At 38.8% G+C, this 23,942-nt stretch overlaps 2 protein-coding genes across 2 annotated transcripts; both read right to left on the reverse strand.

The window, feature by feature from the left end:
- Window positions 1-702: 702 nt before the first annotated feature.
- On the reverse strand, window positions 703-4,763 carry cipca (CLOCK-interacting pacemaker a). The gene is made up of 4 exons (XM_077731913.1): window positions 4,611-4,763; window positions 3,974-4,091; window positions 3,130-3,299; window positions 703-2,520 (listed from the first exon to the last, which is right to left on the reverse strand). The coding sequence occupies exons 2-4, from the start codon at window positions 4,077-4,079 to the stop codon at window positions 1,810-1,812; spliced, it is 987 nt and encodes a 328-aa protein (XP_077588039.1). The 5' UTR covers window positions 4,080-4,091; window positions 4,611-4,763; the 3' UTR covers window positions 703-1,809.
- A 222-nt stretch (window positions 4,764-4,985) lies between these two features.
- pgfb (placental growth factor b) lies at window positions 4,986-15,953 on the reverse strand. The gene is made up of 7 exons (XM_077731357.1): window positions 15,564-15,953; window positions 9,388-9,424; window positions 6,832-7,028; window positions 6,685-6,764; window positions 6,190-6,219; window positions 6,051-6,113; window positions 4,986-5,961 (listed from the first exon to the last, which is right to left on the reverse strand). The coding sequence occupies exons 1-7, from the start codon at window positions 15,630-15,632 to the stop codon at window positions 5,940-5,942; spliced, it is 498 nt and encodes a 165-aa protein (XP_077587483.1). The 5' UTR covers window positions 15,633-15,953; the 3' UTR covers window positions 4,986-5,939.
- Window positions 15,954-23,942: the final 7,989 nt, after the last annotated feature.

The raw sequence follows: 23,942 nt of genomic DNA on the forward strand, positions 1-23,942 counted from the left end.
ATGCTTATGTGCCTAGTTAGTCATTATTTTTTTATGCTCATAGTCATATTGAGCAAGCAGAAAGTTTTAAGTTTCCGTTCCAACATTTGTTGCAAGGGATTTCTCCACATGCAAGAGCAAAGAATATTCATGAAATGTACACTTCTTAAATTATAAATGTTAAGGGCTAAGCAGTCAATTGTAATTCTCAAACATTAAGAAAAAAATGTGACAGCCTGAGAGATGATCGGCGCTGCATATTGTATTTAACAGGGTATTAATCTCAATGTGCCACAAAATCATGTCCATCAATATGCTTTTGCGTACTTTATGAGGCCACAGATGAAGTAAATGCTGTAAACTGGTGGCAATAACAATAAGGTAATGCGAATTATGAACTTTTCAACCTTATTGTGCTGATTATAGTACTTATTCGGCATTATGTTAAAGATATTTTGATTATTTTGTATGTACACATTCATTCAAAGTATAACTATATTGAGTATTGAAACCAATTATTAGGTAACATCCTTATTTTAAAGAATTTTAAAGGATTTTCATAACAACAGTAATAAAGGACAACAAATGAACAACTTTTTAAAGCAAGTTTTATGACCTTTCGTCTGTTTGACTTTTGTAACAAGTGCTATGTTTTGCAAAAAGAAAGCAAATATTTACATCTACATAAAAGTCTATCTAATTTAAATTACAATACTGTTTACAATTTGCCATTAAATATTGTCCATCTGTTTTATGGCTTCCTGTCATCACTGATTATTATTATTTTTTGCTATAACATAATAAAACTGTACAGCAATCCAAGCATTACAAACTGTAAGAAAAGCACATATTTTTAAAGGCACAGATAACCATTCATTTTTACACTTTGTATAAAAAAATAAAATCAAACAAATAGCAATAGTAGGGAAACTAAAGTGCAGAATCTGATATGTTATTGAATGTACTTGATTTATCTTTGATATTGAACTTTATAGAAAGTGCCTAAAGTCTAAAAGCTGCTGACATACCATGCTGTCAATATGTTTTTTTCTTCCCAACTCTTAGAGCAGACATTAATAGCATTTAAAAATAAACAAACATCCACATAGTGCTTGACTTCCTTCGGTCACGGCCATTTTTGTCTCGAAAAAAATCCTCTCTAAATCTCCTCTTAGTGTAGTGCATTAATTTAGATTTTCAATGTAGTGTAGTGCAACATGCTTGTGTATGAGGGACTGCAGTTACAGTAGATTGCATCACTTTATGTATATTAAGGTTGTACTTTGCAGAAAAAGAATATTGATTACAGAAGTTTTCTCATACTTGTTAACTGCCGCAGGGATGGATGTGCTTCAGTTTTACATTTGGGAGATTAAAGCAGTTTTTCAAGAATTTTTTTCAGGACTCAGAATATTATTGACAAATTAAAAACACCAGAATTCACCTTCCATAAATACTAACAACCTCACACAGAGAGGGGAAAAGTTCAATGTCTCTACAAAGCTGGCGGTCAGAGAAAATACTTCAAAGTGATAACATTGAAGCAGAAAACATGCAGTGAGGGTTTAAAAAATTTTTTTGGACTTACCACAGTCAGGAAAACTTTCCGACACCCACTTCATTAAAGACATCACAATCTATCTTCTCCGGAAAAAAAGGCGCAAAAGCACTTAATGCAGCTGTACTAATAGTATGAGCTGGTAATGAGGAGTATTTGAAAAAGACTGGTGATATGCTAGCTCCTCACATTAAGAACTGCTAGTTAAATCACCATCACAGTCCTAAATAAAGTAGGTCTTTGCTAATCATGCTTCCTTCCCCCTTGCACCACTACTTATTATAATCCTGCAAAGAGAGCTGCAGTTTAGTCCAGAGATGCGGGTCACCACTTCCCAGAGCTTCTAGAAGGAGCGCTGTATGCTCTTGGAGAAGTTGAAGCTGACTTTGAGTACGTTTGTTCTCCTTAATCAGCTGCTTGGTGCGCATGGTGATTCCTAGTAAGCCGCAATTGCTGAGAATGTTATAAGTATTACTAAAACGCTTTAACTTTTCACTTCCAGCCAATAGGCCGTCAGTGGAGATGTCAGGACACAGCTGGTTTTCTTCCAGCTCGGTCCTAGCCTCATAATTGCTGGGGGACTGTGAGGTGCTCCCCGTCACGGAGGAAAGACATTTCTCATTAAATGGCTCTGAGCTGTCAGTAGGCAAAGAAGAGTGGTTGCTTGATATTTCCTGTGAGGTCCACTCAGAGACTGAAGTGCTGTGCTGTCTATTGCCTTGTTGATGACTCCTGTGTCGCTTGCCGTATGTTGAAGATGAATGGTGCCTTTTTCTGGAGGATCCTGGCTTCTTTGACAGAGTTTCCACATAGTTTGGGGCAATTCTGGGATATGATTTGAGAGTGGACTTGTGGCCTTTTGAATGGGGGATATTTTCAATGGTTGCCTTTGGAGATATCATTGGTTGAAGCAGAACCATCTGAGATTGAGGCATGGCATCGAGAGATGAAGGAAACCTCCACTGTGTGTCATTTTGTGATGGCTGCAAACAGAAAGATCATAAAATCAATGGTCCTTATTTTTTAAATTCTCGAATTCAAATTTAATTTAATTTATGTATTTGTTTTTAAGGGACAAAGGACTCTTCCACACTTAAGCCTAATTGTTGGTGATTATGCACAAATGATCTGTAATGAATGAAAGTGAGCAAAAGTGTAAATATTTAGTTCACAAGACTATATAATATATACACACTTAGAATAAGGTGCAATGTGCTTTCCCCACAGTCAGAGAAATACGACCAAAATACATGTCAAAATGATAAAACCAGATGAAGAGTAACTCCAGTGTTGCCTGAACCATGAAATCAACATTTGAGGATTTGAGCATGACTTGGTTGACAGAGAATCTATGCTGACGTAAGGAAATGAAAAAAAAAGAACCATTCTGTAAATAACTTTCCAGACCCTAAAAGACAGCAAAAACAGGGACCTGTGAATTATTATCCGAGTAGTGGCAGATGGACAGAAAAATATGCCAGAAGTAAAAAAAATAAGTCTGCTTCAGTATGATTGTCCTCTATTTTCGGTCTACACAAGTTTAATGTCAATTCAGTTCCAATCTGAGAACCGTGTATAAATGCCGCATTTACCTGATTGACGACAAAGTTATTCATAATGAGCATTGGGGAAAGTCCGGCATAAGAGCCTCCCATTAGAGCCAACTGCAGACCAGAGCCGTCCTGGGCGACTGTGGCTCTTTTCCTGCCTGCATCCTCGGAGTCGGTCCCATCCACTGCACCCAGATACTCAGAGCTGGCATCTGGAGAGGGGATGATACAATACAGTTCATCAGATTAGACCAGTTTTATGTTACCACTACCTGTGGTAAAACACTCAAACAACACAACAGAGACAGTTGGCAGATGAAGATAACCATCTGCATATGAAACCATCAATCTAATGAGGTTTCAACTAGTCCAAACGATTGCCTTTTGTGTTATTTAAGACTGACCTGACCTAGGACATGACAGAAATGTGACCCAGATTTCTCTGATTGTGACTGACCTTTTTTTACCTGAGTCCTCACAAATAAAATATTAAATTTCGTGTTTGGCTCGGGCTTAGATCTGCAAATCAAGTTAAATCGGCGGGTTCGAATTGAGACGAAAATTAATACCCGCCTGACACAGTGAGGACCGGCCTGGGATTGAACCATCGACCCCAGAACTGTGAGGCCGACGTGACAACCAATTGTCCACTGGGCTGACATTTGTTCAATAATTTGTAAAAAAATAAATAAAAAAAGAGACATGCAATGATGAGTAATGATCAAGCAAACAAGAGGGGTCAAGAGGGGTACCAACAGATTTGTCAACTACAAACTATGCTACATTTGAAGCCAGGAACAAAAAGAGTTAGTAACTTATTTCAGACAAAAATAAATAGAATAAAATAAAGGGCATTTGAATGGAGTGAATGAAACCAAATTGTCACCTGAGAATCCTGAATCTCGTTCCGAATCCTGCTTTGAGACACCATAGTGTTTTACACTAGTCAATGAAGACGTGCTGTGTTGGACGAGTTGACTGATGCTGCTCATGTTTGCCCCACCCTGGAGAGAATACAGTGGTAGATGATGAACATTTCATGTACTAATTATAGTTTTGACTTGCCTCATTGGGGGTCGTCACTGATTTCATTTTCTGATGCATTGATGACATGCCTATGAAGGTTTAATAGGTCATCAGACGGTTATCAACCAAATCTGTCTGATTCAATTGACGTCAAAATAAATACAGTTCATATTCCAACAAATCAAATGTATCATCAGCTGCCCTTGACGGCCATAGACGTCCAATTCGATTTGACAGGCTGTCAACCAACATATGCGACGTTCACAAATTTAGGGGCGTGTCACATTGTTGCGATGTTTACTGGAGTCCAAGAGCAAAAACAAATTGGTAAAAGCAAACGTTAAGATCCACTGCTAGCCCTGGATTTAAACAATACATCTGTAAATAAAAATCTAAATGATCATCAATGACAGTTTACTGCGAGCATATGATTGCATTGACATCGTATTGAGGCAACGTGGTTGATTTAGAATAGTGAGTAGAATTGTAAGCCTTACCAAATCGATTCCTGATGAATGCAAATAAAATAGCCGTAAAATAAATACGCAAAAAGTTATTTTTTGACTATGTATAGTAAGGTCTTGTTGTGCAGCTTTTTCTTGGTTATTGCAGTTTTGACGTCAAAGGGAGGTTGTCTTGTTCTTCTTCGGTTTTCATTTACTGCAGATTAGACGGATATATGACGTATTGCTGCCGTTTACTGGTGATACTTGGGAATACCTCACCCTCAGTTTAGTTTTGTGCTGCCCATAACCTAAAGATCACTTTCAAGATGAATCAAGACAAGCATTTTTAAAAACAACACTTTTAATGTTCCACTCATTTTATTTACTTTTGGTTTGGAGGATTGCAATGTTAATTTGCAACTATAAATGTTGACAAAACTGCATGAAAATTATTTATGTTCCACAGACATGTTTTATTGGTATAGTGCCTGCATTGTGATCAAAATACTTTACCACAATACACACAATCTTGATTAATAAGGTGGTTAAAATGTTTTATGTCTTACTATGAACTTATAACTTTGTATTACTCCTAAGCACTACACTTTTGTTTTTGGTAATATCCCTTCTGGCATCATTAGGCTGTTCAAAAACGTTAATTTGCCCTCATGTCTCATTTTTTTTCTCCCACTGTTTTTAATTCAGAAACAGGGATACTGTTTTTACAACATGAAAATACAATGTAATTGTTTTGTGTCTGTCTGCTTTGGTAGGTCACACAGCGTGGTGTGGCTTTTTTTTAACTTGCAGTTTAAAATGTTTGCTCTTTGTGTCTAACTTGTTCCTCACCCCTGACCTAGGATTTATTTGTTTCTCAACTAAATCTTTCCCTGTAAAATTTAGGGACAGACACAAGAGGGAGACATGTTACTGTGTTATGAGTCAAGGCAGGTTTACACAAAGCATATAGATTTTACTCCATTTTTTCCAACTTTATTCCTATCAATAAATATAGATAATAAACACGAGTAACAAACTTTAAATACCAAAGAAATGTAACAATTACCATAACTATTGTAATCAGTCTTTTTTTTGGTCCTACATTGCACTTGGCTCCCAGGTGTGTGTCCATTGTGTCAATGGAATAACAGCAGGCTTTCCACCAAATGAAAGCATATTTTCTGTTGAACCTTGTCATCACAAACACTGTGCTCATCACGAGATGGGCATGTCTTCACAACAACCAACATCTTTGGAGTCTCCTGCCTGCTGCACACTCCGCCTTGAAAGAAGAACGAAAGGAGACGTTTGATGCTGTCGCTGGGCTGGAAATCATCAACGGGCCACACTGCAGCAGGGATTTTTGGGTGGCTGCTGCAGTTACCTTCGAGGGATCTGGCACCTGAATGACATGACACAAGACATGACAATAAATAGTTTTCATTGCTTAAGCCATAAGCATCATTTCTATACTGTGCTGAATCCTTTTACCTGTCACAATCTTTTGTTTTTTGTTTTTCCTTTCTCCTCCGGCCTTTTCCTCTTTGCCTTTTCCTGCAGAAAGGTTTACAGCCCATAAGTAAAAATAGCATTTTCTTTCAGATTTTTCAAATAATGTTACAATTATTACCTTTCAACCTTCCCAACAGGCTTTTTGACTCTGAGGAACATGAAATTCAACATATTTATAAGAAGGAAAGACAAAATATGTTTACACATTAGTAAGTCAAAACACTAGCCGCACCAGCATTATGAAATCCAATCCAAAATTTACAATTGTCTATATTTTTATCGTCAAATTTTGCGAACGCAGTACTGTGGCCTTTTGAGAAGTATGTCTTTATGTGTTCAACCTGCAGAATTCATAGTTTAAATTTTGTCCATATACCCTATGTGGGTTCTCTCTGGGCACCCAAGCTCCCTCCCACATCCCCAAAACTTGCACATTAGATTCAATGAATAAAAATGAAATTGTCCACTAGTCAGATTCCAAGTTGACATATTTGTTTGTCCATTTATGCCATGCAATTGGTTGACCACCACTTTAGGCTATACTCCCTCACTCTAAGTCAAATCCCAACAATAAAGATGCTAAAGATATGATGTTGTTGTCGTTATTTCTTACCTACATTCACATGTCTGATGCTCCACAAAGGTCATCTCAACGTATTCCTCGCCAAGCTCTGCCGGCCTTATTTTCAGCAGCTGAGAAAGAAACAAAGGGTCGGGATGAGTAACAATAAAGATGCCCAACATTCTCAGTGGAACCTACCTGCATTGTAACATTGGTGGTGAGGGTGGGATGGCACTCAAGCTTTTCATCGCCACAGCACCCTGCACACCTAACCAGGGGAACACAGGCGGGGCTATAGATGTGTTCCACTTCTGATGGGTACTCTTGCACCACCTCCACCAGTTTCTCAATGGTCCGACACAAGCTCCGAGCCCACACGTCTTGGAACATCAACACTGTTGGGGATGATTACACAATTACATCCAAAAAGCTGTAATTAATTCTTCTTGAACATTGAAATAGAGCACTTTCATCTTGGGTTGAATAAAATTGCACCTTGAATAAAGACACCTCACAGTGTCATAGTTTTTTTGCTAGAAAGAGAATGTGCAATATATGCTCACTCGCTCACTGACTCACTCACTCACTCACTCACTGACTCACTCACTCACTCACTCACTCACTCACTCACTCACTCACTCACTCACTCACTCACTCACTCACTCACTCACTCACTCACTCACTCACTCACTCACTCACTCACTCACTCACTCACTCACTCACTCACTCACTCACTCACTCACTCACTCACTCACTCACTCACTCACTCACTCACTCACTCACTCACTCACTCACTCACTCACTCACTCACTCACTCACTCACTCACTCACTCACTCACTCACTCACTCACTCACTCACTCACTCACTCACTCACTCACTCACTCACTCACTCACTCACTCACTCACTCACTCACTCACTCACTCACTCACTCACTCACTCACTCACTCACTCACTCACTCACTCACTCACTCACTCACTCACTCACTCACTCACTCACTCACTCACTCACTCACTCACTCACTCACTCACTCACTCACTCACTCACTCACTCACTCACTCACTCACTCACTCACTCACTCACTCACTCACTCACTCACTCACTCACTCACTCACTCACTCACTCACTCACTCACTCACTCACTCACTCACTCACTCACTCACTCACTCACTCACTCACTCACTCACTCACTCACTCACTCACTCACTCACTCACTCACTCACTCACTCACTCACTCACTCACTCACTCACTCACTCACTCACTCACTCACTCACTCACTCACTCACTCACTCACTCACTCACTCACTCACTCACTCACTCACTCACTCACTCACTCACTCACTCACTCACTCACTCACTCACTCACTCACTCACTCACTCACTCACTCACTCACTCACTCACTCACTCACTCACTCACTCACTCACTCACTCACTCACTCACTCACTCACTCACTCACTCACTCACTCACTCACTCACTCACTCACTCACTCACTCACTCACTCACTCACTCACTCACTCACTCACTCACTCACTCACTCACTCACTCACTCACTCACTCACTCACTCACTCACTCACTCACTCACTCACTCACTCACTCACTCACTCACTCACTCACTCACTCACTCACTCACTCACTCAGAAAATATGCCATGCATATGCTTTTAAATAAACAATCACAGGATGCATACATAGTCATATACATTGTCATCTGCACGGATGTAGTTAAGATTTTTAGGTACGCATACTCACTCCCACATTGGGTTTAAACAAACAAAATAGTTGCGGGTTAATTTTGTATTATATTTTCCATATGTGTATTAGGAAGTAAAAGTGAATTATATTATAAGAAGGCCTCCAAAATTACATTATATTCATACCATCAATGTTTTACAGTTTTAAATTGAATTAGAATTTTTCTTTAAAGATGCTTTTAGTTTGAAAAGTTTTGACTTGCACTTGATATGAATATATTAGGTTTCTATATTATATTAGACAGTCCACTGTTAAGTATGCATAAACTTACATAAGGTACAGTAAGTTTTCCCATGGGGTAAGTAAAAGTGTGTAAAAGTGTCCCCTTACGAGAGTCACTGGGAGAGGAACGGGGTCGACTATAGTTGACCAAACAGAGAAGGAAGTGAAAATAAATATGGGAAATACGACCATGAACGAAGCCCCATTGGAGCCGAGCTGCCCCACCGGCACCTCTGGGAGTGACTTGACCTCTGAGCTTGCAGAACTCAGCCTGACACCACAACAGCTGCTTATAACGGCAGGCGTGGAGGGGTTAGAAGCTTTCACAGATGATAGGGGCGTCAACGTGACTTTGTGTTCCAAATGATTCATCATATGCTCTTTTTCTTAATTTTCCTGGATAATTAAACAATCTAAAGCAAATCGATTTTATAAATCATCAATAATCATAGTATATTTTTGAATATTGGGAATTTTAGTGAGAAGAAACAACTTTATCATTCCTTGTAAATATGACAATCGATCAAAAGTTTGATATTCTGTCTGGTATTAAAGTTATTTTATTACTATAGCCCAACTTCAATCTTTTGACCACTAAATATCTTTCATCTATACATAATTATCATAATGCACACACAGGCTAGAGAAAACAAAAAAATATAGTACATATCATTTTTTTTTCTACTGTGTATTAATTGGTAAATTAACCAATTTGGGAAAACAATGAAAATTATTTCATTCAATGAGTGTAATTAAAAACAATCAAATTTACTCACCATTACTTGTGCTGTTTATCCTCAAAGTGGGTAGACTCTGAGGATGAGAATGAGTTTTGATTAAAAAAAAGTGTTTCAAAAAGAATATTCGGCTTACAGTTCTGGGGTCGAGGATTTAATCCCAGGTGGGTCCTCACTTTGTGGAATTTGCATGTTCTCCCTAAGCTTGTGTGGGTTTTCTCTGGGTACTCTGGTTGCACTTTAAATTAGCCCTAGGAATGAGTGTCCTACGATTGGCTGGCTACTGATTCAGGTTCTTGTGAGCCTTTTGAGAATAAGTGGTTCAGAAAATGAATGAATGATGATTTGGATCCTCAGATTGCCAAACAGTTTATGTACTTTTTGTTAGGCTTTCCATTTAAAGTCTTAAATTGGGTCATTTGAGTTCCCAGAATCACATGACAAACTATCAACATGCTTATGGAAACATAAATCCTCACCCTCACACCATGTGGGTTCGGTAGATAATATGAATTGAACTGAATCCTCGTGCAGGGTTTCTGCCAAACTAAAACAATTCCTACTTTCCATGTTACATAACAATCGGCAGACAGACAATGACTTTCCCTGATCATGCTGCTTTTTGGAGCAGCTGTCTAAAATGCATCCTCTTCCTGTTATGAAGAAAAATATGTTTGAGGATACCATCTGTCAGCGCAGTACATTTTCCTCAGACAATGTGTTTAAACAGGAATGTCCTGCTGCCATAACACTGTCTTTCACGTGACAGGTTCCCCCCCATTAAAGTGCAGCCGGTGTCTTGTACCTATGTCACTTAGATTAAGTGCAGGGAAGTCTATTTATCGACAATTCATCTGTGACAGACATTTTGTTCGAGTTTCCAGGCAACCAACTCCTTTGATAAAGGAGTATCTTAAGTGTCTCTGCTTGCTCATGCAACTAAATTATACAAGACAATAGTGGGGCTAAATAGTCAAGTGACTATAAAGTTCTGCTTAAGGTAGCCAAATCACAATGTTTTTTTGTTTCCAGTCCATAATGGCTGTTCTGATTGTGATGAGACTGGCAGGATATTCCAACCATTGTCAAAGATGGAGGCTTAAAATGAAGAGAATGCATCTATATCCGATGCGGCTATGAGCAGAAGAGCTGCCCAGAAGTATCTGTCGATTTAAATCAATTGAACTGTTAAAGCTGACAGCGAATTCTCATGTTTCAGCTCCATTGAGATGCTCCCTTTATTCACTGATCATTCAGTTGCTGCCATCTCTCCTAGTCCTAAAGGATTAGATTTCTATCACCCTCTCTGGCAGCTAGAGAGTTCATTATTAAATAAAATTAAAGAACCAGTTAAGACAGTTGATCTGTTCCTGTATTTTCACTGTTCTATGCAGTAATATGGCCATGTTAATGTATTATCAGGGTTAAAAAAGATCATTTTTAGAGCTTATCGAACTTGTCTATAACTGTCAAAGACAGCTAATTATTTAAGAAGGTTATATGAGAGCCATCATGTTGGCGTTTTATTTCCTCCTTACATCATTTACGGTATTGCTATGATGAATCTTGAGTGGGAGTTGGGAATAAGAGCACTTTCTGACTTTTTTGGTTTCTTGCATCACTCTAGCATGATCCTCCTCACGGAGGTCTCAAAGGTCATCATCACTTTTTTTTTTTTCCGCAACCAGTCAAACATTCTTGACTTCCTGAACTTGGGAAGGGATGGTGTGTCTTTAAAAGTTATTACTTGAGGTTGACAAGTCATCTCATATCACTGTTTCAATGATGTAAAACATCTGGTTAGTAAAGATTTTTTTCCAACTGCAAACGGGAAGTATGCAGCACAGTATTAGATATGTGACACCTGTGCATCACCTGAACAAACTTTGACATACTATCAACAACAAAAAGTTAACTAAAATGCAAAGGCAGCCATTTTTTACTTTTGACCAGACTTTTTTTTTAGAAAGAATAACAACAAAAAGTAATCTTGACCGAATTTCACAACTCGTTTGGCAAGTTGTTAGTGATATCTGCATCAATATGTGATGAAATCACACAAAAAAGGTTAAAGTTCACATAATAAAACAGATTTCCAAAACAAATCCTCCAAAGACAGCTGTGCTCTTTCAGCCCATATCTGACGACTCATCTGATTCCAATTTCTTAAATTTGGCCAGCTACAATGTAGCAAATGATTTGGATTGCAATCACAAATAACAAGGGCTGACATATTATCAAGTAGACAGGATAAATAGACAAAGATGGGCATTTTTTTAGCTTTCAGATTAGGCACATAGTCAATTTGAACAACCCTTGACTCTTTCTTGTCAAACACAGGGTCTCTTTACTGTCCACTTCAATATAGTTAACGTACATCATCAACCTGTCATTTCTTTTAGATTGTGCTCAGCAGAATATTGAATTGAGAAAATCATTTAATGACAGTTCCTAATAAATGTAAGTGAAAATGAGCTCCATAAAAAACAATGACATGGGATAAAAATGCCTGCAATGATACAAATCAGAACTAATTAATGATGATTAAGTATCAAAACACAAATAAATAAACCTTTTTTTTTAATCAGCCTCAAAAGCTTGGGAAGAAAATCCATGCCTGAAGGTCCAATTTGCCAAAGCAGTGACATAAAATGAACCGTTAAAAAAGGATACTTTCAACAAAATGAACAAAAACAAACTTGCTACTATAACATTGGCATTTTTTTCCACATTGAGCTGCTTTAAAATGCCAAAGGCAAGGGAGAGCTGTGTGTTGGTTTTATAGTGTCCTTAGTCCTAACTCTTGAGACCACACAGAAGCAGAGGCGCCAAAGCAGAACAAGTGAATCCTAACACAACGGCAGTTAGACGAGTGAGAACCAGATCTCACCACCCCTCCTCACTCATCCGTTCTTCATTCCACGACTACCAGATGCCACATAATCGACACTAATTCTCTAAGCTCTCACAGTAGCTGAAGGCCAACAACTGTATTTATTTACCATGCAGAAGGAGAGTACTTTGTGTTGTGTATATACGTGAGCTAGTACACCAAATGTGAAAATAGGACCATTACATTGATAGTAACCAGGTGGATCGCTGAGGTGGTCCCAATTGCACTTTGTGAGTACACTTTGGGGCAGTTTAACTTAAGCAGAGCATGAATATATAAATGTGCCAAAACAGTGCGTCAAGTCAGCCAGGTCAACAGAAGCTTATAAATGTACATTTTGTCAATATTAGAGACAGAAATTCTAAACTGTAGAGAATTTGGTGATTGATTGTTTTAAAACTCAGTGGAATAAATGATAGTTCGTGTACCCTAATAAGCATCATAATATTGTGTAAAATATAGTCTTGCATGGGACCAATTGTAATAAGTCAAGTGTATTCAATTGTCTAAAGTTGTCCTTTTCCAGCGACTATGTTGAGCATCATCTTGGGTTTGCCTTTCATCACAATTCCTCCTGTTGGTACTGGGCAATATGCCAATGTACGTGCTAAACGGATATTCCACTTTAAAAAAACCCAATTGTTGCATTTACAAAGCCATCAATAGTCGGTATCTTTTGCCCCTGACATTACAGTAAACCGAAACCTGGAGGAATGCCAATTTTTTTCCACAAAAAAGGCTGATCCAGAGATATTTAGATAGAAGATAAGAAGGGAAATTAGTTTCCACAGCCTTTTAGGTCAAGTTGTTATATTCTACCATCACAGTGAACATAATAAACAATAACAAAACCAGAGTGCACAGCAAAGAACAACAATTAACATTGTTGGGAAAGTGCAATAGCAAGACAACTTGTTAAGAATTATTTGCTTGTTCTTCCAATACAGATTGTTTATTACTCAAACTGAATGTCAGATCGCAAACAAATGAAAAATGGAACATCTTGACCCTATAAATAAAAAATAAAAAATTCAATGACCACATAGTTGGTTTTTATTACCACAATTTCCTTGGCATAATTCATGCAGTACTTATGTTTCATTAATTTATTTACAGGTGTTCGACAGGACCCCAATCACACAGACACACACACACACACACATACATGCAGAGACCTCCCCACACACACACGCACACACACCGTCCTGTTTAAACACATACACACGCACACAAGCACACACAAGACAGGTCTTGCGATAAGGCTGAGCAGTGGTAATTGTGGTCTCCATTACAGTAAACGCTGCTCTCGCTGTGTAAACCACAGTAAATTACATCCAGATGAGAGATTAAAGTCTGCTGAGTAGACGGCTGCCACAAACGCCACAGCTCCGTCTTCTCTGCCCTAGGAAGTAGAAATCCATATTTCCTGATTGCAACTGTCCCAAGGGCCAGGACATTACAACTGAAGAGAAATACCACAACATTGCCACTCCTTTCAGCTTGTAGGTCAGTCTGCAGAAATCCCGAACCGGGTGTGTGCAATATAGAAAAACAAGACATTCACATAGATCTAACATTTGTGCAGATGTATTATAAATCCCTGCAGTCAAAGAACTGTTTTCCATGTGCAAATGTGATACTTACTCAGAATTTAAAAGTAAAAAGACATGAAAATGTCTCATCTCATCTCATTTTCTGAATTGCTTTATGCTCACTAGGGTCATGGGGGTGCTGGAGCCTATCCCACCAGCTGACGTCGGGTTAGAGGCAGGGGACACCCTGAATTATTGGACAGCCAATCGCAGGATACAAGGCAATCGCAGGATACAAGGAGACAATCAACCATTCACACTCACAACAAGTGGCAATTTAAAGCATACAATCAGCCTACCATGAATGTCTTTTGAATATGGGAGGAAAATGGAGTTCCTGAAGAAAACCCACACAAAGCCAGGGAGAAAATGCAAACTCCACACAAGTGGACGGACCTGGATTCAAACACAGGTCTCCCACTGTGAAGCTGACACACTAACCACCCATCCACCGGGCTGCCCACATTTACAAAATATGAATTATTTTAATAATATTGTAAGGCTATTGCGAATCAATGAATATCAGTGAGAATATGCAAGTCTAATGAAAAAGAAAAAAAATTAAAGTGGCGCCACAGTGGTGTAGCAATGCGACTCTCCTATTGGTGCGTTCGGGACTCAGCCCTCTCATCGGCAGTTTTCATATTCTAGTTTACAGGTTATCGGGGAGTCATATACACCCATTAAAAGTATCATACATGGATTGTGAGCCATAGGTTCCCTTTCCTTCATCTGCAGTATACAAATATGCATGCAATACTAACAGTGAACTTTAGCATCATGGAGAAGAAGTACCTGTGTTTTGAGTGATTTCAAACAATGTACACTTTGTAACTATCAGAACATATTTGAATTCTTATTGTGTTTTACTTCACTTAAAGTCTCAGAAGCAAGAAAACTCAAATACTACTTGCCCAAAAACCCTAGCACAGACATTCTTTTTTTATGAACAAAAACACCCAGAGGATGTTGAAGCAGTCAGGTGCATATATGACTTGTGTGACTCATTAAAAAGAAGCACTTCAAACTAAGAAATAACAAGCATTCTGCCAGAGTGCTCCTAGTAAAATGTAAAAGTTCTTCATATTTGCTGTCAATCATCATAGTAGGCAGGCCATTTATTCTGTTGCATTCCGATGGGTCTGGATAATGTCAGTTGTGTTTACTATCTATAGGCAATGATTTGATTATCATGGTTATTGATGACATGCTGATGCCACTCTTGCTGGGCTGGAGCCATACTGTTTCTTGAAAGCTGACTTTAAATTAGTCGATAAGTTTCTTCATGCAACCTCTTGATTGACCATGCAGTTTTAGTTCTAACAAATGGTGACAAACCCTCATTGACAGTTCACTCTATTAACTTCCCATATAAAAAAAAAACATAAGGAAGGAACGAAAAGCTTAACTAAAATCAAATTGTGTGATTTTGAAACAAACTATGCAAACATCATTTACTGTTGGATTACTGTACATGCCAACCAAATCACTTTAAGTGGTATAACTCTTTTAAATTCCTCAGCGGTTAATGTTTTTTGTATTGTTAAAAAATAAATACCCATGACCTCTGCAAAATTATATTACCATCCTTTTCGGACTATTAATCGCTAGATTCTCTCCCTTTTTAAACTCTGTTATTTCATGGATTTTTGGGTTAAATATCCCACAATATAACTCATAATTCCATTCCAAATCATTGTAATTAAATATAAAGTATATGTATTTTTTACCTGTGCAGGTGAGAGGAGAAGAAAGAGGAGAAGAGTCACTGCAACCTCGACCACTGAGCAAAGATTCATGTCTGGGTACCAATGATGCTGGATCCACGTCAAAAAAGGGCGTATAAATCAATCCAAGAGGCCAAAACAAACTAAACAAAAATGTTCTACAAGGCAGCGGGCATGTTATATGAGAAAATGTCGCATCTATTCCAAATGAAACTCACTGCTGTTAGAAAAAGTTATAAAAACTGAAGTGCTGAGTCTCCAATATAGGTCCGCAGTGATTTGTTTAGATAAACCCCAATAAGTGATCTGAAAAAATAATAATAAGGTCTGGATTTTTTTCTTTTCTCCCCCCGAAAATTAAATTGCCCTAAAGTTGCTGTCCTGCCACATAAAGGAACACATGGCTCTAATTGGCCCTCACTACCTTTTTCTCAGAGTGACCACTTCAATCTCCTCCCCTTCCAGGACCACTCCTACTCTTCTCACCCACCCCCTCCTCCTTCTCCTCCTCCTCTTCTCATCCACCCTTCCTCCTCCATTTCATCTTCGTGGTCTTTCACAGCCCTTCTAAGCCGCCACTTGATGAACTATGAAATGCAAACATAACCCATGCTGCTGATGAAGATTCTTTATTACTGATTTCTAGACTACACAGCAGGTGATTTACGTGGTCTGCTCTCTATGATGAGAGCCATTCGAGGGGGGCCAGGTAAACATTTAGAAAGCCTTATTGGTGACCCGTGGCTCTGAAATGCATGGTGATTTTGGGCTGCAGAGACAAAAAAAATAGGGGGAGATTCCATTACTGTTGACACATCGAGTTAATCTTCTCTGTTTGCACAAACGAAAAAGATTCCTTGCGGCCTTAAGGGCATTCCTTTAGCAGGGCCGAAGGAGCTCCAATGCCTTGTGTTATTGTACAGAACACACTCTCTAAACATCTCACATAGTCAAAACGGGTAGAAAAGCAGAAAGTAAAACAATCACAACATGAGTCTGATCCTTCGCACGGCCAAGATGAAGGAATTTCAGAATTCAGAGTGGAATTATCTTTGTGTGTATATTGGTATTAAGAATACATTGTATTCACACTGATTGCTCGTTTGAATGGAGATACAATTTGTGCTTTGATCGGATGTACGTCGATCTATAATGGGGCATTTTCCGTTATTTCGGTCAGAGAATCTCTTTGTAAAAGGCCCTTGATCTATTTTCACCTGCCCTGTTCGGTCCGGACCAAACTTAACAAGTCTGTGGTGCTCACTTTTTGAGCAAAATTCTGGTGCGGACCAAATAGCCGCTCCGAGACCTTGTCGGAGAAGTGGTCTTGGTTCACTTCCAAACACATTGTGGTGAGGTTCTCCTTATGTCTGAAACCCCCAATTCAAACGTGACAGGCTTCCTTAGCCCCAGGCATTATGGGAAATGTGGATTAGTTAGCAGTATGTTGGCTGAAATGTGTCGGAATTGGACATAGAGAAATGAGGCGACGGAATGTTGTCTACATATTAACACATAAAATCAATGTTGCATCACTACCCTGGCATACATTTATCGTTTTGTCCATTGATTGAATGAAATTTGCACATGCAGTATACGTTTTTTGTCAAATCCTGTGTCGTTTATCCGGACCATATGCCCCAAGACCACCTCTCCGTCGAGGTCTCAGACTGGCTCTTTTGTCTGCACAAGAGTTCTTGGGTTTGTATTCAAAGCAGCAAAAAAGTTGCACACCAAAAACATTTTAGATTTAGTCCAGACTAATAAGGTAAGGTATGAATACACGCTGTCAAGCTGGCCAGAGGGATAGCGCATTCAATGAGAAATGTGTCTCTGTGTTGGCAGATGCTTAGAAGAGTTCACTCTACTCCTCCCTTCGTCCATCTTGTGTCAACTATACACATGGAAAGAAACAGGTGCTTGGATTAAGTTTTCGAAAGACTGTGGAAACTTGTGCAATTTCCATGAAATTTAGCATAATCTTATAAGAATTCTATCTTAATTTTTGGTAGTTGTTGTTTTTTGGGGGGGCTACAGAGTACAAAGAGTCTAATTTCTTTCTAGTGGTTTCTTGTTTGCTTCTTTTTTTTATTTCACCCCCCCCACCCCATTTTTTTTTAAAATCCTGGGTGTCAGCTGGCCCAACTAAACGTCTGTCACATTGTGGAGGTTTGCTTGATGTTGTTAGAAGCAAATTGGCGGTTCTCTGGAAATCGAGTGCCAAAGTAAGCACATTTCCTTTTTACTGTTGACCCCTGATTTTCCAAGATTGCCAAGTAAAGAGTGCACAGATGAACATCGTTAATGATGTCCATTCATCATTGTTGGAAAGGTTTTGCTGTGCAACACTGTGGGGCCTTTAGGGGGGGACGATTGGGGGAATTAAATTGAATTGGATCCCTTGAAGGGACTATTAACAAACTTTAAGGGAGTGAAGAGAGGCTGGCTTTTAAGTATTTAATTAAGTATTTCATTGAGTAAAGGCCAAGGAGAATGAGGTGTATTGTTAATAGTGACATTTTTTTTACAGTGTTTGAGCAGCTGGACACCCAAACAGGACATGAGAGAATTCCATCCAGATTTCCGTCTTTCCTGTCATTGATAGGCTGTGAAGGGTAATGTCATATTTCGAAAAGCTGGTAAATAGGAAATGATTCAAGCGTGAGTACAAAGCTGCTTACTGTTGCCTAAGGTGATTAGCGCATGATCATTCATAAAAATACACTAAATCCCGCTTGAGCTTCCACGCTTCATTGTGCTATTTTTGTCCCAGAGACTTGTTTTGTTCAAGACTTGTCAGGTGTCATCCTGTTTTCATGGCATGTCTGTTCCACCTGTGGGCATTGTTTCATGTTGTGGGAGAGACGGCAGCCAACATCGGCAAAAGAAAGGAATTTAGGTATGGAAGTGTTATCAGTCAACTCAATGGAGAAGGATCTCCAGATATTATTAAGTGTGGTGCAGATATGAACCAAGTCACTGTAGTAGTAGAGTATATATATTATATATATATACATATATATATATATATATATATATATATATATATATATATATATATATATATATATATATATATATATATATATATATATATATATATATATATATATATATATATATATATATATATATATATATATATATATATATATATATATATATATATATATATATATATATATATATATATATATATATATATATATATATATATATATATATATATATATATATATATATATATATATATATATATATATATATATATATATATATATATATATATATATATATATATATATATATATATATATATATATATATATATATATATATATATATATATATATATATATATATATATATATATATATATATATATATATATATAAATATCAACCCTTTAGTGTGTTGAATTTTCCAAGCTATCCCTAATACCTCTTCTCATAATAGCAACCCATAAAATAACGATGTCCTGTGCATCACAAGACTGTGTCCTGTCAGCTAGTATGACACCTGGACCACAGCAGGAGAAAGGCTCTCAGAGGAAATTGTTGAGTGTTTGTTTGAGATAAAATTTCATCACGTCCACAAGCTTGTGGTCACTCATGTCGGTCTGAAAAAACAGCGCTCGGAGTGAGTTATCACCGGCTGTGTCAGTACTGGTGGTGAAAAGGGTGTGCTTTCCAAACGAGGAGAGAGAGTGGTTGCGGCTGTGTCGTGGACGTCCCGCAGTCAGTCAGTGAGCAGGTTGTAACTCACGCCTTTGGCCATATCCTCCAAACTCCGTTTAGAGGTCACATATGTGGAGCACATTGGCACGTTTACGGGTTAACATGTAATTGGTGATTTGTCTTGAGCTATTAAACAGATGAATTAGAACATTTTACATACCTAGTCTTATAATAGCCGTTTCGAATTATGTTAAATGTTCATATAATTTGTGGGCTCCAATAAGAGTACTGCTGGAAAGTGTCATATTACATAGTACAAATATGGTCTTCTTCACGTAAAGGATTGTTTTTTCATATTATTAAAAGCGATTATATGTGAGATGAGGCTAATGGAACACATTCATTTCATTGTTACATTTACTGGTAGATAGATTAGGAGGAGCTTGCAGTAAATGTCTGGCAATCAGATTCCAAAATTAAATTTTGCTGCTATTTAGTTTTGCAGGGTACCCTCATTTGTTGGATTGCTCCCAAGGGCTTTCAAGAATTCACAAATTACAATGGACACACTCAGGATTTAGGCCTCAGTAAATGCACCACAAGTCTAGTTTCTTACTGGAAATTATGAAAGTGTATATACATATGAATCTAAGTGAAATGCATGGTTGGGGATTTTTATTCCCTTCTTCATAGAAAAGCAGGATTAAAAGGGTTTTTGGCAATGGTAACAATGACATACATCCTGGTTCTCTTGTTAAAAAAACAGTGGGAGATCCTAATGTAAGAGCCCCAAAGGAAAAAAAATCATCGAGCATAACGACAGGGGAAGAGTCCAGTAGAATTACTAAATAGACAATCATTGAGTGAAGAGGGGAAGAGTCCAGTGGAATTACTAAATAGACAATCATTGAGTGAAGTTCAACAGTGCGCTGTTGTTTACGCCAATGGCAGACAAGCAAATTGTAGACAAAGATTTATTTATATGTGTTGAAATACATCCACTTAATAACTAGCTTGTCGAATAAGAAAATAAGAGCAGAGGAGGGAGAATGAGGGCGTTGGGTCAGAGTGCTAAGGAAAGTTAATAACTTAAAATAACAAATATTAAAGTCGACTGATGGGAATTTGGCAGCCATGCCATGTATTTTCATTACCAGTTCAAGTGTGCAACGCTCAGAAATGGCTGAGCTCATTGCTTTGTGGCTACTGTGCACTTGCTGGGACAGACGGTCTGTCTCATGACTTGTGACAATGTATATATTATATGCCTGCCATTGAGTGTCTGCTCTTCAAGTGTTGCCGCGGGAGGGCTAGGGTGGAGACAACCAATCCCAGATGTTGCCTCGCCCAGAGGGGACAGACAATTGAGGACCACCAGCGTGGATAAAACAGTGTAGTGCCTCTAGGTAGTTTGAGCATGCACTATATTAATAGGGATACTCACAATGCCCCATTTTTAAAAAAGTTGCGCTACAGAAGGCAAAAGATGAAAAAAAACACAGGGGAGAATGAATTATAGTTCAAAAGTATTGATGTCACTAAAAAAGAAAACCAAAAAACAAACACAATGTTTCAGCAAACAACCAGAAACCAGAGTACCAAGAGAAAACCCACACAGAGAACTTGCAAATTACAAACGGGAAGGTCAGAACCCTTGTTGTCAGACTTGTGAGGCCGACGTGCACTCTTCCACCCGGTCACTCATCGTTTATATAAAGAATTTGCAATCACCACCATGCACAAACTTTTTCTGTGACGCCAATGTTGGCTGCTACAAGATGGCTGATAAACAGCTGATGTAATACAGGGTCGAGGGAACAGGTTTTTTCAGGACAAATACAAAGAACCCACAATGACTGAAAGAGAGCAGTGTACTGAACCAGAATAAAGTGGACACACAAAGGAACATTTGGACAAGAAACGGGTGGCTGGGATACACTGATTGACGCAAGTAAAAAGCAAGTATAAAATCAACCAGGCCCAAAACAAAGTCAAAATATTAATTTAATTTTCTGACTGAATGGTTTAAAAATGCTCATCAGGTCATTTTTTTCTCCAACCGGTCCTACAAAGACAGTTGCAACTGTATGACATCAGATTGTTGAAAATGTGTTGGAATGAAAACGGGTACCCACAACAACCCATTGTGGAATAGTTTCTCCACTCCTGGATTAGAATGATATGCTTGATTAACAATATTAATATTGAGTATATATATATACCTACATATACACTACAGGAGGCATTGCAACAAAGTTAAATGCTATACATATTTGTATACATAGATTAGTATGATATTCATTCATTCATTTTCGTAACGGCTTTATCCTCATTAGGGTCGTGGGGGTGCTGGAGCCTATTCCAGCTGTCACCAGGCCAGAGGCGGGGGAATCTGTGGCCAGCCGATCGAGCTCTGAGTTAAACACTCTGCAAATTAGTTATAAATGGTCAAAATTTTACTGAAGAAATATATGCAATTTAGGGTAATAAATGTAATTAGACCAGCAGAGAAGGCCAGAAAGGCCTCAACTGGACTTCATTTCTTTGTAATCACTGTGTAGAAATAAAATGAGATCTGAGTCTGTCTTTTGCTTCTTTGACATGCACTTTTTGGAGTTAAACAAAAATCACTTCAAGTGAGCTTGATAATGACAAATGGACCCTGTTGAAAATGATTGTGTCTACCTTAAAATGCTTCCCTTTTAAGAGATCCCTGCAAAGATCTATAACAGATCCATAATGTCCATTACGCAATAGCCATCTGTTAAAAAGACCAGGACATCAATCCTTTTTGTGGGTCTGTGACATCCCGAAAATATAAAACATGATTAGAGGCATGATTGATTTCAGACCAAGCAAAACCTTTAAGTAAATGTCTTCGATCTCTGCTGTTTAGGGTGTGTGTGTATGTGTGTGTATGGAGGGGGGGGGGGGGGGGGGGGGGTTATGATTGAAAACGGGTGTTACCATTGGTTAGATCAACAAAACTCAAAAAAGGGGGTCACTTCTGAGTAGAGCTGAAAAGTTTGGGGGTTTGGAAGGTATTGAGATAAGCTTTGAACTGCAGCAGAAAAGACTAGTGTTGAATGAACACAGACCACTCAGCAGCGCCCCACACCCCAAGCCGTGAAGCAGCGTTAATCAAGGGAAAATAAACAGAGCTGAGTTTGAGGGCCTCAAGGTAAGAAGACTGGAGCAGTAGGTCTTGCTCACCCAGTGCATCCCTTGAGGTACCATCTCTATTGTTTAAAAAGGTGCTAAGAAATACTATAGCAAGTGATTTTAAAATGATAGCATACCATATTTTGGAGACTAATCCATCGATAAAGGTGATGAATGACTAATCAAAGTGGCTCTTCTTTTTTTCTAATGGCTTGGCCCAAACTCTAAAAATCTTCAAAAAGCCGACTTTGGACGAAAGTTAAACTACACCCTAAACTGGTCGCCATCCACAGGGCACACAGAGAGACAAACGGCCATTCACACTCATATTCATACCTTCCACCAGCCCACGCATACCCCAATATTTTTTTTTCTATATCTAAAGTTACATTAGTGCAGTAATTGTATTTTATTTCTTTTACCTGGTCATCATTTCTTAGCCCCTTTAAATCAGTTGAACTATACAACAATACTCCTGTTTGTTGTGCTTCCTTACACGACACTCATTAAATTGGTTATTTTGGACAACAGCCAACGAAGCCTGAAACCTGCTCACGCATGGTGAGCCTCTGTTGGAGTCAGAACTGTCCGACGGAGGGATTCCGTCCTCTTCTTGGTAATTGAGAGAATTTTCCCATCGAGATGAGAAGCAGATGTCTTTGCTTCAGCCTCACGCTGTCGCGCCGCCTCCATTTCTGTATCTCTCACTGAGTCAAACCTGGACCTCCATTCCCTCGGGGACAGGAGGGGAACACGAGCACCATGGGAAGGGTGGCTGTCCCCGACGAGATGACGAAGGAGCGACTTTATGAGAGGCACTGCCTTTAGGTGCAGAGCTGAGAGCACATGGAGCCAGTCCAATGGCTCGGGGCTTTCTCACGGAAATATGCAAACAAGTCAGTTTGGTAAAAAAACAAACAAAACGAAAAATGTCATGTTCCGGCAACGACTTGCTCTTTTAGGTGGATTGCAGCGAGTCACTTGACCGCTTCGTTCCCAGAATTGATCCAGGGAAAGACCCCAAACTCTTGGCAGAGAAATCAAAATATGGCCGACCGAGTCACTCCCCTTCTCATCATCCTTTACTATAAATGCTCTGGCCTTGCCTTATACACCTGCAGCTCCCTCCCATGAGCCCAATACCAGCTTCTTCATGCTGTGCTTATTTCGGGCCGCTTCATTAAACAACCAGGAATAAACTGCTGGCTATTGCTTTCCGTCTGTAAACAGAATTTGAAAAAAGGAACACAAGCTCTCAGAGGAGACAAGACTGGTTGGCTATCCTGAGACGGACGAGATATAAGGCTTATGCAGATGCCTGCAAAATGTCGAACTTGCCATGCTATCATCCAAGATAAGGATGTTGGTATGCATTTGTTTAGCTAACTAGGATTACAGGGTGGCCCAAACATTGGGAGATGACTCCTAAAATCCACCAACATTGTAAATAGAATACCTTAAATTCTTCTAACTTCTTTGTCAACATTGGACAACCACCCACTAAAGATCCAATGAAAACTTTGTATTATTTATTCTACCACAA

The sequence above is a fragment of the Stigmatopora nigra genome, chromosome 13, assembly GCF_051989575.1.
Source record: "Stigmatopora nigra isolate UIUO_SnigA chromosome 13, RoL_Snig_1.1, whole genome shotgun sequence".
In the NCBI taxonomy this organism is placed as follows: Eukaryota; Metazoa; Chordata; class Actinopteri; order Syngnathiformes; family Syngnathidae; genus Stigmatopora; species Stigmatopora nigra.